Consider the following 18,671-nt stretch of genomic DNA (forward strand, 5'->3'; position numbering starts at 1 on the left):
CCAAGAGCTGCTGGATATTTTCAAGCCTTCCTAAACCATGGTTTGTCTAGTCTGCATGCTCACTCTAGAGTTGCTCATTACATTTAAGCTGAAAAAGTGTGTGTTTAATACCTGTGGAGACTTGACAGTTCAAAACCCCAGATTTTTCTAGTGCCTTTTTGAGTGATTAATATCCAACTCGGATAAAATACAGGACTCGCATATAAATATGCTTAAGATATGTGTTTGTATACATCTGCTTGTATCAATGAGTACTGATTAGCATAATATTCACAATAATTCTGTGTTCCTAAAAACTGATCTCACAGTTGCAGTAGACGGTGAACTCCACTATATACCTCAGAAGGTCACACAAAGATATTTCATAGTCTGTCCTCTTAGTGCTTTAAGGGTGTGTTACACAGACCTTTTTTTACTGAAATTATTCAGATGCCATTACATGGGCGAAAGCACTACGAGAGACCAAAATAAATAAACTTACCATTCAGGAAAGCCTCTGTAGATCTGAGATGGTCCCAGGGATATCAGAGGAGGCCTTTCTCTGTACCAGTAAATGTAACTAGAACTCTTTAGCTATTTTATTTTTTGTTAACAGCAGAAGAGGAAATAGAGCATTCAGCTCTCTCCTCCTACATGGAATAAAATCAACCTCTTGTAGATCTCAATAGCTGGACCCTCACTGTGAAAACTGAAGAAGAGTTTCAGTTCATTTGGCAGCAATTTGGTCAGTAGTTGGCACGTGGTCAGTCCTTGCTGATATGTTGCAAAGTGTTCTCATGTAATTATTACTGTCCATGGCCATAACTGAGCAACTTTTACAACTGAAGCTTTTTTGATGTATTCTTCACTCTGCCTTTCACCTCTTTCTAAATTTTAAGAAAGGCCACCTTAAAATTTTAATTTATGCAGTAGAAGATGACCATATAAAGCTTTGTTTTGCCATCTAGAAAGCATGGCATACCTGCTTTTGGAATGGTTTTTAGCCTGTTCTTTTTGACAGAATCACATGAACACATTCTATTAAGAATCTATATTTACTTGTTTGGTTTTATTTTTTTTTTTAATTTTGATGTCTCCCTACCTATTTTTAACTGTTTACCACTGGCAGATCTATTTCTATCACCCTTTCTAGGGTTATTTGTTGCATGCAGTATGACAACTTCCAAACAAATTCAAAAGAGCTTCAGCCTTGCAGTCCATCTCAGTTGCTGATCAGGGAGAAAAAGCTTTTGCAGGCCCAGGAATGCAAAACGCAAACTTGGTTTTTTAAAGTGAGGATGAAATACAAAGCCTTCTTGGTTTTTTTTCAGTAGTGTGGAGTACATTATCACTCTTTCTTGACTTTATTGACAGTCCAAATACTACTCAGATTCTAAGTCAGCAATATTCTTCAGCATACAAAAAGCTGATGGTATCATAATAAAACATTTTACTATGTGTTTATTCATCACAAAGACCTTTGCTGCCAGATTATAACTAAGCATCAGATGAAAACTGAGTCAATAATCTTGGCTGTCTGGATATTGGAACAGTAGTTTCATGATGAGTTAGTCTAAGAAAGCTGAACCAAAAGCTGATCCGTTTATGCTGAAGCAAGACATAAACAACTCCACTGAACACATCAGGAGATTTCTGTTTGCATCTGAACTAACTCATACAGGTGTAAATGAAACTTGTCTGAGTACTATCTGCTTGTACTTCAGCATGGAGACCTATTAAATTGCTTGAAGTAAATTCTCTGCCAGAATTTGTAGGCAGTAAATAAGTAATTCTCACTAGGAATAACAATAATGTACATCTGATTTGCCACTGTATATGGATTCAGTCTTAATGTTAATTTTTTTCCTGCTTTCTTTCAACCACTTTAGCCAATGAGAGTAGACAGAGTTGAGTATTGCTGGACATCAAACTGCTGATAGAGATGTCTACTTCTTTTAAGTTATGGGAATTATTATGTCAGGGTTTTTTTGTTAATTTATTAAGATGTCACAACTAGTCAACTTTTTGATTTCCTTTCATGATTCTAGTTAGATGCTAGTTTAAAAGAAAAAGGGAAGTTCTGCTGTCAAAAAGAATAACACTGAATAATTTGCCACCAATTTTTTCTTTAATTGAATGGATGACCATATTAAAAAGAGTGATAATCAAAAACAACTTAGGAGTTAAGAAAGGCCTTTGCAAGATAATTCATATTGAAACAGAAAAGTTACATTGCTTCTGTCTTTAACTAGATTTTTCAACAGCTGTTATTAAAAACTTTCAAACTAAAAAGTCATTTTGTATAGTGCACAGCTATATTTTCTATAAAATAGTAATAGTCATAGTAGATTTTCTTGTGTCTGAAGTTCTTGCTTTATGCACATTATTTTAATCTGCAGTGAACATATTTTCTTAATTCTTTTTGCAGAAAAAAAAATCCTCTTATTACTAAAAGTCTTTAAATGAATTTCTGTCTTTTTTAGGGTGAAGATGGTTTTCCAGGATTTAAAGGCGACATGGGTCTTAAAGGTGACCGGGTAAGCATTTATTCATAGCCCATATGTTCTTAAAAGTTTAAGTGTTATTATTTTGAAAGGATCACTAAAATAAAAAAATATATTTTAACAAAAAATAAAATAAAGGCTAGTAGCTTAAATTATTATTATTCCCTGTGCATGCACAAATTTGAGGCAGAGATATGGTTCTTGTGAATCAACAATGGCGCAGTTATAAGGAGGAAGTGAATGTCAGTCTTGAATATCCTTTTCACTAATCTTCTTCCTAGGGAAACTCCTTTTCCAGATTCCAAGATCTCCAGTATTTGCCTGAGGACAATTTATCTATCTAGGATAAAGATATTTCTCTTCCAACCCAGCATCTTGCAAATCTCTGTCAAAATATTTATTTAGCCCAATGGGTGATTACATCCTTTCATAAGAAGTATTGTGGAGGTTCTAAAAAAACTTAGAGGTTCCTGGCCTGTATCTGTTGTCTGTATACATAAAGATGGTATCCACATAAGTACTTAAAAGACAGGATTCTTTCTATGGGCTGCCAGGGTGTCTTCACAAGAATTTGGGAAAGGAAAAATAAGAATACACAATTTCCAAATGCAACTGTCTTCAGGCAAGACAACTAGGCTCTTACACTTGTGAAGGTAATACTCAGTGTCTAATTTGTATGTATTTGCATTTATATGACGAACATAAGTAGTAGTATTTTCCTAATAGGAGCTTGAACAGGGCTTTGAGCACCTGATCTAGCTGAAGATGTCCTCGTGCGTTGCAGGAAGAACAGATGACCTTGTAAAAGTTCCTTCCAACCCAAACTATTCTATGATTTCAATCTCTATTTAGATTAACTGGAAATTTATTTTCAAGTAATGTTAGGTAATCTTTCTAATATATTCACAAAGGCAATTGTTCTATATTTATAAGGCAATGTATTTTAGGGAGAAATTGGTCAGCCGGGTCCACGAGGAGAAGATGGTCCAGAAGGTCCAAAAGGTCGAGCGGGTCCATCTGGGGATCCAGGTGCTGCTGGTCCAGCTGGGGAAAAGGTCAGTAGCCAGAAATCAACATAAACATGTCATTGCCTCATAACATAGGTGGAACCCATAATCTTCATCACTAAAAAAAGAAGTCTCCATATCTGCAGAATCTTTAGCTACCTAGTAGTAGTTTTTATGAGACACGACTAATGGCCAGAACAGAGTGGGTCAGAGAGGAATTCTTTGGTGTTGGTCCTGTGATATTTATTTTAGTTCAAAAACTAAAATGATCTTTGAGAACTCTTGGGCCTCCTCACAATATTAGAAAAATATATAAAACCATTTATAAATGTTCTATTCTCCTGTCATTCCTATGATGTATTTAATGCAAAGGTACTAGTCTTGTAATGAAAGTAATGAAATTGCCAGAGTAGTCTCTTGGTCACTATGTTCAACTGATTCTGTGATAAGAAAACTCTATTTTCCAAGTAGGTCTAAGGCTGAATTTGCTTAATTAAGGAAATCCCAAGTAGGGTGCCAAAAAAATGGGGAACATATCAGGAAAGAGCTTATCATTAAAAAACCCCATCTGTATCCACAGTCAAAACCTAGGCAACTGGGCTTGCTTAATCATAAAATAAGGGATAAAACTTCCACTGATTTTGGCAAGAGTTTGATGCGCTGTCATGCTACAAAACATTTAAATCATTGCAATGCAAGCAGCTTGTTTCAGTGGGGCACAAAAGTGGCAGCATTATAATTATTTTCATAAATGTAAAAATTGTTCTTCTACAATGCCTCTCCAGACACATACAGTTGCAAGAATATGATAATATACAACATATTTTTCATGTGTTGCATTTTTTACCAACAGATATTTTTTGGCAAATCTCCATCCCCATACAGGTCTCTCCTTCCTATGTTTCATTACCTAAGGTTACTGCGAGTACCTTATGATACTCTGTAGTCATATCTTTTCTACTGAGATCTTCTCCAAAATGTGATAGTCTGAAAAAAAGACAAATTCTTCCCCAGAGTTCCCATCTTTCAAAGTCTGAAACTGCTTTCCCTTGCCTTTGAAAGTGGCAAACGATCACTCATCCTCTAGAGGTCTAAAGAGACCAACTCAATGGAGTAGGGTACTGTATTTCATTTCTGAGAATGGCTGATGTCAGTGTTGATCAGTCCTTTCTGAACATAACAAGTTTTTAATATTTGTTGACAAATCTATTGTCAGCAAATAGTCAGTGGGGCATGATTTATCATAGTCTCAGTTTAGAACTATTCAAGAAAAGCATTGATTCTTCAAATGCCTATTCATGAAAAGTCAACCGTCACACAGTATAAACTAAAAATAATTTCTTCTCACTTAAGCCTATTAACAGCCTGATTTCTTAAAGAATATTAATTGTTTAATGACGTCAGCCCCACAACACTTCATGGGGGAGAAAAGAAAACACTGAGGCATTGGTTTCTCTGGATTCATTCACTGGAGTGGGATTTTTATTTAGGTTTGGGGAACTAAGCTCACTGGTGATTAATTTTAAAAATGAGAAATTGATTTAATTGAATATTATATTCCATGAAGTATCATCACTCCATGTAGAGAAAAAATTATTTTATATAGAAGTTTGCTGAACCACTAAGGAGGATAAATTAAAATTTAACACTGCTTTCTTATTACAGGGTAAACTTGGTGTACCTGGATTGCCAGGATATCCAGGAAGACAAGGTCCAAAGGTGAGATGTAAATGAACTGTATATTGTGTGCTTTGACATTAGTTATTTTATTTGTGTGTTTGCAGAAGCAGGGTGTGGACATCAAAGAAAGGGCCATTTTTCTCATTTTCTTTCTTGGCAGCCATATTTTGAAGTAAGATCTTTAATGATGTGGGAATCCCTAAGTTAGACTCTTTATGGAGCAGTATATTTCCTCTTCTTAAGTACACTGCCTTCAACCCTTTGCCATGTTCTCGTGCTCTCATGACTTGTGTTTTTGTGTAAGCATCAGAAACTGGCATGCAGTAAACAACTTGAAAATTAAGGATTTGCTGATATGCTTGAAAGAGAATAAGCACTATATTGACCACTAAATGGATGCTGATAGTGATGGGAATTTTCAGTGTGGTACAGGGATTCCATTTGTGTCATTACTGCTTCTTCTATAGAATAAGCCATTTTTCTTTGAAATATATAATTTACTATTTTCATCAGGTTTTCCTTTAGCTTCTTTTCAGACAAATGTGACAAAACCCATGCCTACCTCTATCCTTCAGCCATCTTTTACATTTGGATTGCAATAGAAAACCATGCTGGGAGCTTCCGGTTTAAGTGAAGGATTTTATTTTTAAAACATTTTTATGAAATATATTTCTATCAAGGATGTTCTAACACAGCTTTAGGAAACAGGCAAGCTCTCCTTTCTGAGATTAGCAAGAAATAAAAAAATGGAATAAAAGCATAGTTCTACAGACATTTCCTTGTGTAGAGGAGACCAGTAGGGAGACATTGCACCTCCAGACTGTGTCAAATAAGACAAATAAGAGTTCTCACATTGTTCCATTCTAATAACAAAAATTATAGAACATTTCAAATAAAAATTGTTTGATTTATTTCCAACACAGACTTGGTCAAGAATTTCCTTGTATTAAATTTTTATTACATTAAAATTGAAAATAGCTCTCAAGCTGTGTTCACTGTTCACTCTTCTAATTTGTTGCTTAATTTTCCAAGAAAGAATAATGACAGCTACAAAACATAACTCACTGGAGACTTCTTTGGAAACTTATTCACAGTCCAGATCAAATTAACACAAGGGAGTAAGAAAAAAAGCAGCAGAAAAATACGTTAGCTGTGCAAAGCAAATAGGAAATCTTGTCCCAGTACCGTCAAGAAGGTTCACACCATTCTTTTTGCTGATACTTACTTGCTTTTCATGATTTTTCTTCTGAGAATTGTTCTTAAAGTACTGCCATTTGCTCATAATTTTCACTATGCCTTTTTTTTCTTCAATCCAGTCCCTCTTGATTAGCACAATTTCAAAAGTACTGTACGTATTTACAACCAAGTCATGCCTATTAGTGCCCCATCATTTGAGTCGTGTATTTACTGGCCTTTTAATTTTAAAGAACGTGCTTGGGCTTCACAGACTAGAATTTTCAGTTTCATTCATGTATAAAGTTATAACTGGTGAAGAATTAAAAGGCAAGAAAGAGAATGAAAAGGAAAGAAAAAGAAAAGGAAAATAAAGGAAGAAAAATTTTCCTTTTCTCCCACCAGTCAATATCAGTCAGGGTGTCATTAGAATCTGTGTTTGTGGAGGTGTACTGCCCCTAAGTCTTTTATGGATAATTGGAATGATTGTGTGAAACAAGTTTCATTAGAGGAAAGACATAAGTAAGAACAAGAGGAAAAAAATGAAAAAAAATAATTACATTTCAAAGAAGAGCACCAAGAAATTATATTTTAAGCTTTTGTTATATGCATTTTATTTGCCACTAAAATACTAACGAGCTGCACAGATAGAGGTGCATTATCACAGCAGGGAGTCTGGCTAGTAAGTTTTAGTGGCTGATGAAACCAAACACTCTTGATTTTCATCTCCAGTCAGTTAAAAGTGTGTTTTATCATGTCTGTCACCTCTTTGACCCGAAGTCCCTTATGGCAAATTAGCACCTTGGCAGGTAAAAGATCTACTGTCCCACTGAACCTGTCTACCAGAAATAAATAAGAAAATAGTACAGATTAGGCTGGGCAGTTAGCAAAAGAAAAGGGGAATAAAAAGGGAGGAAGGAGGAATAAAGCTGGGAGCAGTTTCAAGTCAGATACTCTCACAGATTCTGCTTATGCATGAATTGTATGTATCAGTTAAACAAAACTGTCCAGTGGTCAATTTACAATGAATAAAGCATCCGAAGTACTTAACTTACAGCTCAGTAAAGTGAACAGAGCATGTGGCAAAACCCTACAATTTTTTTTAGTTATTTTTTTAAAAGAATTATTATACTGTGATGCAACAAGGCTTTGTTTGTTTGTCTGCCTTATGATACAGTTATTTCTAGTGAGCTGTTACTAAATATTTCTTCTCTAAAAAAATCCTGCAGATTTAATAGGTCTTTTATTGTCTAATAAAATGAAAAATAATGTCCATTCTATATATTGATTTATTTTTTTTAATGCATTCTGGACTTGAAGCATTATGGTGAGTTTATTTACAGCTTTCATGAGTGCCATCACACTTGCAAGTTTAACATGTACAATGCGCATGATTTTGCACTTGTGCTTTATGTGGAAATTAAATATTGACTATACTACTGTTTTGCTGTTGATATCCTCTGATATTTGCACTGCTTTCTTACATAGGGCTCGACTGGTTTCCCAGGATTTCCTGGTGCCAATGGAGAGAAAGGTGCAAGGGTATGATAATTCATTCCTGCATGACAATTAACTTTTGAAACTCTATGCCATGGGAAATCACCAAAACCCAAGGATACCAGCCACTGTCTAAAGAACTATAAAACAAGGCTTTCCACATTTAAGATGGACCTCTATGTGTCTATACTGAGACACTATTTTTATACTTTAAGGTATTAATCTAAATATACAAGAACTGGGACACTTTCTGCTGCATATGCTGCCATAATCATATGATTTGAAAAAGAGGAAAAAAGTCACCTTTGCTGAAGGGGATTTTTTGGACAGTATAGCTGAGTGAGTTGGCAAGAACTATTTTCCCGTATCCCATGAATTATCCTGCTACCGTGCAATTTATCCTCAAGGAAATTCAACTTGTATTTCATAAGTATTCTGATTTGCCACAAGGTAGTTTTTTTATAGGCTTAGCTTCAAAAAAGTAAAATATACCAGACAAGACGAAGAATATATACTATTACATATATTAAAAAAATATAAAATTATGTCTTTTCCTGCTTTGTTTGATGGAAGCAGGTGAGGGAAAATCTGTTATGTATATTCTTCAAACTATAACAATTAAAAATAGATTAGAAAAAAGGTCACTGTGCTGTTGTCTCTAAAGCTCAGTTGCACATAGCAGAACATGTTAGAAAGATGATGAAATTAAGAGATGAGTCAGAATTCGTAGGTGATAGCAACTTAAACTGAAGTAGCACATCATTATTCTTAAGAATCCATTTTAATTTGTATCACAAAATAAAGCAGAAATTCATTCTTTTAAGATGAACTGTATGAAATCCAATTGCACTTGCACTGCTTATGTATGGTTTAATTTTTTCTTGTATTATTTTAGCTAAGATAAAAATATGTTGTTATTTACAGGCACAAGCAATAAAACAATGTGCAGTTCATCCTTTTTAGGAAAAATGACACATGATTGCTAATACAGACACCAGGTTTAGAAAGCCAGCAAAACAATAGCATCAAACAGCAGACTTAAAATTATGAAAATCTAACTATGTTGATCTGTTATCTGTTATAAAGCTTTCAGTTCACATAATAACACCATCAAACTGCTTGTGTACTTAAGTATTAAGCTGATCATCAATAAGACCATAACTGCTCGTTTTGTAATGAGAATCAGATATTGTTAATCTTGCCTGAAGGGTTATCATTGTGTTTTATGCTACCACGCATACAGGTACTAGGAAAGACAGTCCTTGTCCCTGAGATAACAAGCTGTGTAGCATTTCAAAAACAACACGTAATTTTTATTTTGATAAGTGAAATAAAACCAACAGAAAAAAAAAACTGTCAAGAAAGCAGGTGTGTGCTTTTAATTGGTTTTTGGTAAAGGGAAGTTTTATGCTAAAACATCTCTGCTGATTTTTTGTTGCTGTTTTGTTTACCTCAGAGATTAAAAAGTACCAGTCAAGTTCCTTTTTCTACCTGAAGAATACTTTCTTGCATTTTAAGATTCTTTGTGTTACAATGCACAGCAATATTAATGCAGAACCTAAAGAAAAAATTCTGTTGAGTATGATCAGGAGATATATTAAAGCAAAAAATTAAGGGCTAGTATTCAGGTAAGTTCTGTATTGCTGTGCAAGTGCACGTAATTTTGGTAGCTATTACAATCCTCATTTCTGTTCTAAATGAAGAGAGGCTTTCCTTTCTTTTCTCTATTAACCTGTGGAGTTGTGCATGGGAACCTGGAAACCTTGTCTTCAAGGCTGTTATTACACTGGAAATGATACCAAGTCCTTTAGACTACTGCAGAGGGACTCTGCTTGTTGTGTGCCGTCTTCACTACTATTTTAATGTAGTTTAAAATCTTCTAATGCCTCTGACAGAATCTGACTCTGAGGCAAATTTAGCACATTTAGCCACAAGTCCCAGTGAACTCAGAAAGATAATCAATTTTATCAAGGACCATGATTCTGTAAATTGAAATGCAAACTAGATAGTTAAAGATAAAATAACTTTTAAACTTATGGGAGTTGCACTCTGCCTCCACTTCAGTAAAAAAACTTTATCTTACAAATAAAGTGTCTGCTAAGATGATTTCTGTCAACTTTTCTCTCCAGGGATTACATGGCAAACCAGGCCCCAGAGGACAGCGAGGACCAACAGTATGTTCTTTTGATTTGCAATGTAGAGCCTTTCCTGTATAAATTACCTTCACTATACTGTGAAGATTTAATTTTATTTGATTATAGTATCCAATACTTATCAAGCACATCTGTGTTAAATTGACAGGGTCCAAGAGGCTCAAGAGGTCCCAGAGGTCCCACTGGAAAACCAGGTCCAAAGGTAATGGTCAAGCACACTGTACAGATTTACTACAGGCTGATTTTTTTAAATAAACCTAAATCTTTGAACATATTGTCTTTCCTTTCCAGGGTACTTCAGGCAATGATGGTCCTCCTGGCCCACCGGGTGAAAGGGTATGTGAAAGCTGGTTTTGTTTTTCCCACTAGATAGGAGTGTGATTTGAGGGTGGGAGGGTTGTTTTATTTTCAGTTCTCCTTCTCAGATCTTTGCGCTTCTTTGACCAGAGTAAAAAGAACTAATAAAACCTCAGTTCTGATGATGCTTTTTACAAAGTTATGAATGGGGTGGCTGAAGTTTGCTGAAAGCTTCTTCCATCACTTTTGTACACGTAGGACACAGAGAATACATACACATTTTGTGTTATATCCATGCAGTTTATATATATCCATGTGAGTTACAGGCGTACTTACCAGCTTATGCTCTTCAGAATTGCCCACTTACTGCAGCTTGCTTCCTGTTCTTTGGATTTCCAAACACTCAAGCCACTTCCAGAAGATTCTTTGTTGAAGCAGCTATGGTTTTTTTTTTTTGTTCTGATCAGCTAATTCCCTTCAACCTACTTTCTTCATGCTTCAGAAAACCTATTGTTCTCTCTAAAACAAAATTTTCTGCTTGCTGTTATCTTACCAATCAATACACAAATCTAGTATACAGTCAGCTCATTGCACAGCAGTGTATAGAAAAACAATATTAATAAATCAGATTTGTAATAGCAGCACTTGAAAACCAACTCAGTTTAAGTGGATGAGTTTCCTGCCAAAGTATTTTTGCAAAACTTAAAAAACTTTTCTTTTGTAGTTATATTTCATTAAATGCTAATCTTTTTCATATAGGGAACCCATAGATCTTTTCCCAGTATCCACTCCCAGGTGCCAGTGTTCTCTTCAGGAGGGAGCTCCTTATGCATTTTCCCCAGCTCTGTACTGTCACTTACTTTTTTTACGTTAACTAGGATGGTGGATGGAAAGAACTAGGCTTAGTGCAAGAAAGGAAATGTAGGTTGCATTACACTGAGGAGGAAGATCAGAGACAGACTACCAGAAGGTGAATCCTTTTGAAAGAGGAGTTTGCTGACAGCTCCAACAGGTTATGAGGAAGAGAAGTTGTGGGGACACTGAAAACAATGAGCAGATCAATCCAAGATGAAGGATCCCTGGAGAAAAACTGATAGGAGTGAAGAGATGAAGAATCATAGAGCACCATGTCTCATATCACTTGTGTAATATGTGTGAGGTATCTTATTTGATTCCCAATAGGGATGAATGTCAGCCAAAAAATAAAACTGTCATTTCCACTCCTCTGAGACTATTTCAGGTACCAGACATGTAAACATTAAATAATCTATCCTGCGTAGCTGCTGTTAAAATGAAATTTTAAGACAGAAAAGAAAATGTAATTTTGATAGCATGCTGTTAGTATTCTAATGCTTTTTCTCACATAATCCATCAGTGGACTTTTGCAAGCCAAATCATGAATGAGAAATAAAATGCAAGTTTTTCTCTTTAAAAAGCCTCAAGATGTGATAACAGTGGAAATTTATGAGAAAGAAGGTGCAATTAACTGTAAAATTTGAATTGTGCTCCTATAACCCAGTTTCTGAGAGTGACCGATTTCATTCATATATTTTGTAGAGTAGCTCAGTCAGTTTTATTAGTTTTCCTCTGTAGAGCTCCTCCTTTTTTTTTTTTTTTTAATGTTAAGCTTTATGTTATATCCAAAAGCAAATGAGAAAAGGTGTGTTGGTGTGTTATGGAGGTTTCAGAAACAGCCTTACACCTGTTTTTGAAGAAAAAAAAAATTATGGATAGTGCAGTAAGATCACAAAGATTTCTCCCTTGGCCTAGCACTTCTTAGTTGACTCAGTTTTAGTATTTCAGTATAATGAAAGTCTGCCCTGGAATAAGATTCATTTAAGGGCAAATTCTCCCAGAGTGGGCACAAGGGATCCTCTCCCACTGCTCCGCCTACTACAGGAGGCAGCTGTGCTCTAGAACTGATCCTGGGCTCTAAGGAATGAGACTTATGGAACTTGGAAAACAGAACTTTATCAGAGGAGCAGAAGGATAGTGTAATTTGGGAGATGTGGTCTCCTTCTTCCAGTCTTTTGCATCAAACCAACATTTCTAACATACTTTGACAGCTAATGTCATAGCAAAACCACACATCATATACCAGGTAGAATACAATGAAGACTTGTTTTATATGACTAGAGTACCTGTCTCTGCTGTGGAACCATGTAAAAGTAAGTTTTTAAGATTGTTACATTTTGACTTCCTACACTAAAACTAAACAGCAAAAATTATTTTCATAAGCTGGCATAGTCCCTTTCAGCATATCAACAATAAACTTTAAAAGCTGGCCTCTGGTTTTTTTAATGACAACTTCAGGAACAGCGATGTACTACGAAACTGGTACTTTGTGTAAATATCTGTGTATATAGATGTATTTGAACATATTTGTATGTACACGTGTATGTGTACACTTGCACATACACGTGCACAATGCATTAACTCACCCAATCACCTTTAAATTTGTAAAACATGAAAATTTTCTCTCTCAATATATATGTATATATACAAAACTATAACAATAAAATGTTCATACATTATGAGATTTTTTAACTATTTTTCATTATAGCGAAAATTCTGTATTTAATCCCAAGTAACTCTGGAAGGCTTATTCTATTTGGAAGTTTGTACTGTTGTACTGGCTTGAAATATTGTCAGGGTTTAATAATTGTCAAAGATGACTGTTTGACTGAAAGTTAAAGAGATGACCAGACCATTGACTAAATCCCATGGTTTATGCAACATAGAAAAACAGTGCTTGTTACTCACAGTTGGTTCCTATTTTGTTATGCACAGTTTTAGGAGTCAGATGCAAACATGGTTTATACAAGTACTTTTCCTCTTTTCTTATTGCATTCCTACACAAGCAGTATTGCTTTCAGGAAATCTCCTCCAATGTCTGTGCATGAGAATTGTTGCTACCAATATTTATGGCAGTGTAGCCGAGGCTTTATATTTAAATCCAGACATTATCTACATAGTTCATATTTTTTATAATTGAAACAAACTTTTCAATCCAGTGTCAAGGCAGCTTGAGTAAAACTTTACTTATTTGGTTGCCTTTTTTCCAGGGACCACAAGGGCCTCAGGGACCTGTTGGATTCCCTGGACCAAAGGGACCTCCAGTAAGTATCTCTTTAATTAAGTATGTGCAGCAACAGGAATGTTAATTTCCATACAGTGTCCCTGAAGTGACTATTTAAAAATTTATATGAGGGATGGTTTATGTATAGATTACAAATATGCTTGTTGAGCTCTGAGGCTAAGGACTCACATATTCAAAATGATCATTGGTGCAGCTCATAAGAAGTTCAGCATAATATACCAAACTGCAAACCTTCTAGTGTGTTGATCCAATGTCCAGGTCACACACTGAGTTAAAGCAAAATACTACTTTGCTAGTGTATGTTTTCTTTTAACAATTGATTCTTTGAGGAAAAAAGGAAGAGGAAGGAGACATTCATTAGTAGCAAAAATGCATAGAAGTAATAGCACATTTGAGCTGCTGCTTGAACTAGTTTTACTGCTCCTCTGGTGTGCTTCTGCTCATGTGGAGTAAGCACAAAAGCATCAAACCACCTGTGATTTTTTTTCACCCATGCACTTGTTACTTCTATTTCCAATGCCAAACCTGCAATTTCATTTTGTACTCCTGTAATGCTTAGTTTTGTGTAAATTGAGTTATTAACCAAAGAAAAATGGAAGGGAAGTATAGGGTTTTTCCATTATTTCTGAATTTACAGAAATTCATTCTGACCATGTTTGTATTTGTCAACAGGCATTCTCCAAGAAGTTGTTAAAACACATCAGGGAGGACACAAGGAAAAAATATTATGAAAATCCTACTTGTTTTATATAGGAGCAGTTAAGCTTTACCAAATACTAGTCTAGGGAAAAAAAAAAAAGAGCAGAGATTCTTACAGCTAATTGCACACTTTTTTCCAGAGTGTTTTGATTTATGTATTTTACAATTTCAGGGGCCACCTGGAAAAGATGGCTTGCCTGGACACCCAGGACAGCGGGGTGAGACTGTAAGTAAATGTGTTAGTGTTGTAAACCCCTAGAGGTCATGATTATGTGATCAAAACTAAAGAAATAGAGACAACAGGGAAAAGGGAAAGAGGCTGGCACTAAGAGGCTGTATATCTGTACTTGTGGTTGGTAGGTAAGGCATGAGAAAGCTTTATTTTGTTTCCGTGATACAAGTGTGAGGTTATTCTTTGCTATGCCCAGTTAGTAGCATCACAATGAGATTAAATAGTCAATAGAAGTAAAAAAGATCAATACCCAGATCTCAATTTTAATTAAGATTTTTGAGACAGTTACTATACAGTTCTTTTCTCACTGAATGCCATGTATCATAAATAATAACATAACAAAAAGTCTTATTATTGGTAAGCAGCTAGAAAACTGAAAAGCCAAGACCTTTGGAAAGTAGGATCAAAGATGACTTAACCTATTAAAAAAAAACCTTACATTTGGAAAGAATCACAATGAATAAATTCTGGCATCAAAAGTAAAAAAAATAGCGTAATAGTTTTAATGGAATTATTTTTAAAAACACTCTATTTTTGTAGCACCAAAACCTTACTCATATTCCACTAAAGTAAAATAAAATTCTTACTTGGAGAGAAAGCCACAAATGAATTTAGAGAGGAATTTTCTCGGCATGTATTTTAAGATCCAACATCACTGGAAATCTGTTAGTGACTGGTGAATCACTTCCACTGCTGGAAGGAGGAGCACACAGCTTGGAGTAGCACATCATTCTGAAAATCTCTGTTTTCTTCTGCTAGTGCTGTAGCATTGTGACATAGTACTGCTTTGCAACGATAGTGGCTTTTTTTGTGTGTGAGAGGAACATTTGGTCTTTTGCAGCTTTTCATTAGCACTCTTTTCTGCCCTGTGTATTTGTATACTTGGACCAAAATGTTCAGCATTCCTTCTCTTTTCTTACAATTGGCTTACAGACGAAGCTTTGACTGTGTAAAGGAGGGGACACTTGAATGGTTCCATCTGTAGCAGTTCTGATTTTCTGTCATTAGAACAAAGGGGTACTTTTGTCTTTTTTTTTTTAAATCTGGATCATTTCATAGGTCTCAGTTTTGTTCAGTTTAGGGCCAAACTGAACAATGATAATATCTGGCTAGCAGCCAGAAGAGAATCAGATTAAGGAGGGTAAAAAAGCTGAAACTGGAGAAGGGCCCAGTGTTTGTAAGAAACTTGGGCCAGATAACACCTTAGTTTTTACACAGGTGAGCAGAGTAGGAGGCAGATGTAGGCTGTAAGACAGGGAATACTATGTAGAACCCTAATGTGATACAGCAGTGAACTCTCCTAACACACTTCCAGTATTTGAAAGAAATAATGTAGCATTTTTCAAAGATGCATTAAACAGTGCTATTATAAAGTGAGGTTGTCATTCAATTTATTGACTAATTTTGGCCTAAATTCTGTAAAATTTGCCAGTGTTCTATAAAACTGTCTCAAACCCATTTCTTCTCTATTCTCTGGTTCCCAGTTTTTGTCATCACATCAGTTTCTCATTAGCGTCATTCTTTTTGTGGTACTCGTGGTGCCTTTTTTACCATTTCTACATAACCTTCATCTTCCCTGGATCATTATTTCTTTTCGTTTTCTTTCTGTCTAACCTCCACTTTATCTTTAATGCCCCTCCAAATTAATTCACCATCTGTGTCTTTCTTTAAAAAGCATTTTTATGTCTGGCTTTATGATTCATAATGTACATATATAAAAATGTATTTTCAACTGTCTTTTAGTGCATCACTTATGCATTCAAACTCACCTAATCAAGTTCACCTAGAGAGATCTGGAAAACTGACAGCAATTTTTACAACTATATCACCTCAGAGAGACTGGAACTGATAGATACAGGAGAGATTAATAATTTCATTTCTAAGTATACACAGGAAAATAGGATTTCTCATTTTTATTTCCTGAAGAGAAAGAATTTGTGATATGGAATTTCTCTTTCTCCTCCTCAGCACAGATATGAATTTTGCTCTTCTATATCTTGTCCAGGGTAACATAATTTTCTATAATTATTTCACAGGGTTTTCAAGGAAAAACTGGTCCTCCTGGTCCTGGTGGTGTCGTTGGCCCTCAGGTACACAATTTAATTTCATAGTTAACTCCTTAAGATCTAAGTTTAGTGGTTATATTATGGCTAAGGCAGTCTCTTTTGTTGTATTAGAAGGACCATATCGATGGTTATATTAAGGTTTTTAAAAAATATGCATAACAATATTAGAAAGGTATACATCAGTGATTCCACAAAATATGAAAATGTTGGGGTTACCTTTCCACTTTCTTTTTTTTGTGTGTGTTTTTTTTCATGTGATTATTAAGTTAGCGATTTCCAGAAGTCAAGAAGGCAGATTTCTCTATCATGAAACATTTTAGAAAGACTTTTTTGCTAGAGGACAATTTTCAGTCACTTTTAGCTTGTGGAGAGATTATCAAAATTTCATTTGATCTAATCTTAGTAATTTGCAACTAAATCAAGCATTTGGATTGCATGAACTTTTTTAGGTAATTCCCTCGGTGAAACTTTTCTGCTAGTGAATCTGAAGAGAAATCTTTCAACTCTCCTCCCTTACAATTCATATTATTCAGAAAAACAACAGTACAGAAGTGTTTCAAGACAAGAATAGTACATGGATTTCTCTCCCGTGTCCTTTTTGTAACCTTCTCCCAAACACGCTGTGTTTTAAAGCTTCAGTGCTTAAGGAACAAGGTCAGGATTTCACCCTTTGGAAGCTGTACAGACGTGTCTGCAGGCAAAATGCAATGCAAGATTTATTTTATAGGACAAAGATATTTTGTAAGTCAGCCTTGCCTGGAGGGAAGGTGAGGAATGTATGCTAACCAATGGTAATACTGTTTTGTAACAGATACTCATAACAGCTAGATATTAATAATCTGCTCCTCTCCACTTCCTCCCACACCCCCAAGACATTAAAACACCTTCAGGTGACTAAAGTTTTACTCTTTTGCTTAGGGTCCTACTGGTGAGACCGGACCGATTGGTGAAAGAGGTCATCCAGGTCCTCCTGGTCCACCAGGTGAACAGGGCCTCCCAGGTGCTGCAGGAAAAGAAGGTGCTAAGGTATGATGTGGCTTTGAGGAACAAATTGGAAGGGGCAGATAAACTGCTGACTGTGTGACATTTCAAATTATCATGTAGGCATGCAGAATTAAATCCAAACATACAGCATAAAGTCATGATTGGCACGTTTCACCCAGAAGGATTTGAAAGACCGGATGTTTCCAATTTTAGAGCTGTGTCTGCTTCCACTGAAATAATGAGAATTCTCTTGAGCCAATTATTAGTATTTTTGTAATAAAAACTAAAAAAATACTACTACTACACATTCAATATGGAAATACTTAGTAATGACATGTTCACACCAAGGTGGAAAATTGCACATTGGCATTTAAAGTCAGATGTGTAGTAGTGAAATATTGCTTATCTAAAAATATTCCTTATCTAGTTACTATGTAATTCTATTCAGTCTTTCATTATAAATGGGTATCTTAAATTTTTACTGAATGTGTCTTTAAAGTTATTTTTATGACTTTTTATGTATTTCACTATTTTTGTATTCTATAACTAGTACTATATTTTGTCAAAGTTTGTTATAAATTTAACCATAGACTATTGTACTGGTAATCTTCAAAGTGGGTGAATGGGTGGGAGCACAATCTTTTTTTTTTTATTACTATAACTAGGATATGGTGTTTCATTTTCATCACTCATTTAACAACTAATATGAGCATTTTAAACGTGGAGGGTTTTTTTAATCAAAATGTCATGTGTTTCCCAGGGTGATCCAGGCCCTCAAGGCATTCCTGGGAAAGATGGACCAGCAGGTCTTCGTGGTTTCCCTGGAGAGAGAGGCCTTCCAGGTGCTCAGGTATAATATAAGCACTAGAGCAATTGACATGATATTTCTAAATATAAGAAACAAAAGATTAACTCTTACTTCATGGAATCTTCTGCTGTGCTTAAAAATGAATGCAATAGGAAAACAGACCTCAAACATTCAACTTTAAGTATCATTGACTATATAAGAAAAAAGGAATTTATGCAGGTTTTTGTCTTTGGATTTTTACATTTTTCCTGTTTTACATTTTTCCTATTACATGTGTTGCAAAAGTAAGTCTTGAACTTTCCAGTTTAGTAGACAAGCTTTTTTTTCTTTTTCTTTACATTTTTTAGGGTCCAGCTGGTCTGAAAGGAGGGGAGGGCCCACAGGGTCCACCTGGCCCAATGGTAAGTAACCATAATAATTTTTTGGAAATATAAACAACATTACCTAGTAACCTTTTTTCTTGTTTACATGCTGTGATGTTTTCATTAATGC

At 35.2% G+C, this 18,671-nt stretch overlaps 1 protein-coding gene across 2 annotated transcripts in view; it reads left to right on the top strand.

The window, feature by feature from the left end:
* The window catches only part of COL11A1 (collagen type XI alpha 1 chain), a 133,627-nt gene that overhangs the window by 69,700 nt on the left and 45,256 nt on the right, over positions 1-18,671 (top strand). For both annotated transcript variants that reach the window (XM_064664571.1, XM_064664572.1), the window contains 13 exons: positions 2,463-2,516; positions 3,431-3,538; positions 5,156-5,209; positions 7,832-7,885; positions 9,970-10,014; positions 10,142-10,195; positions 10,285-10,329; positions 13,356-13,409; positions 14,262-14,315; positions 16,358-16,411; positions 17,306-17,413; positions 18,132-18,221; positions 18,527-18,580. In XM_064664571.1, the coding sequence (XP_064520641.1) occupies positions 2,463-2,516; positions 3,431-3,538; positions 5,156-5,209; positions 7,832-7,885; positions 9,970-10,014; positions 10,142-10,195; positions 10,285-10,329; positions 13,356-13,409; positions 14,262-14,315; positions 16,358-16,411; positions 17,306-17,413; positions 18,132-18,221; positions 18,527-18,580 (828 nt within the window). The remainder of the gene's footprint in view (positions 1-2,462; positions 2,517-3,430; positions 3,539-5,155; positions 5,210-7,831; positions 7,886-9,969; positions 10,015-10,141; positions 10,196-10,284; positions 10,330-13,355; positions 13,410-14,261; positions 14,316-16,357; positions 16,412-17,305; positions 17,414-18,131; positions 18,222-18,526; positions 18,581-18,671) is intronic.

The sequence above is a fragment of the Pseudopipra pipra genome, chromosome 9 (genome assembly GCF_036250125.1).
Source record: "Pseudopipra pipra isolate bDixPip1 chromosome 9, bDixPip1.hap1, whole genome shotgun sequence".
In the NCBI taxonomy this organism is placed as follows: Eukaryota; Metazoa; Chordata; class Aves; order Passeriformes; family Pipridae; genus Pseudopipra; species Pseudopipra pipra.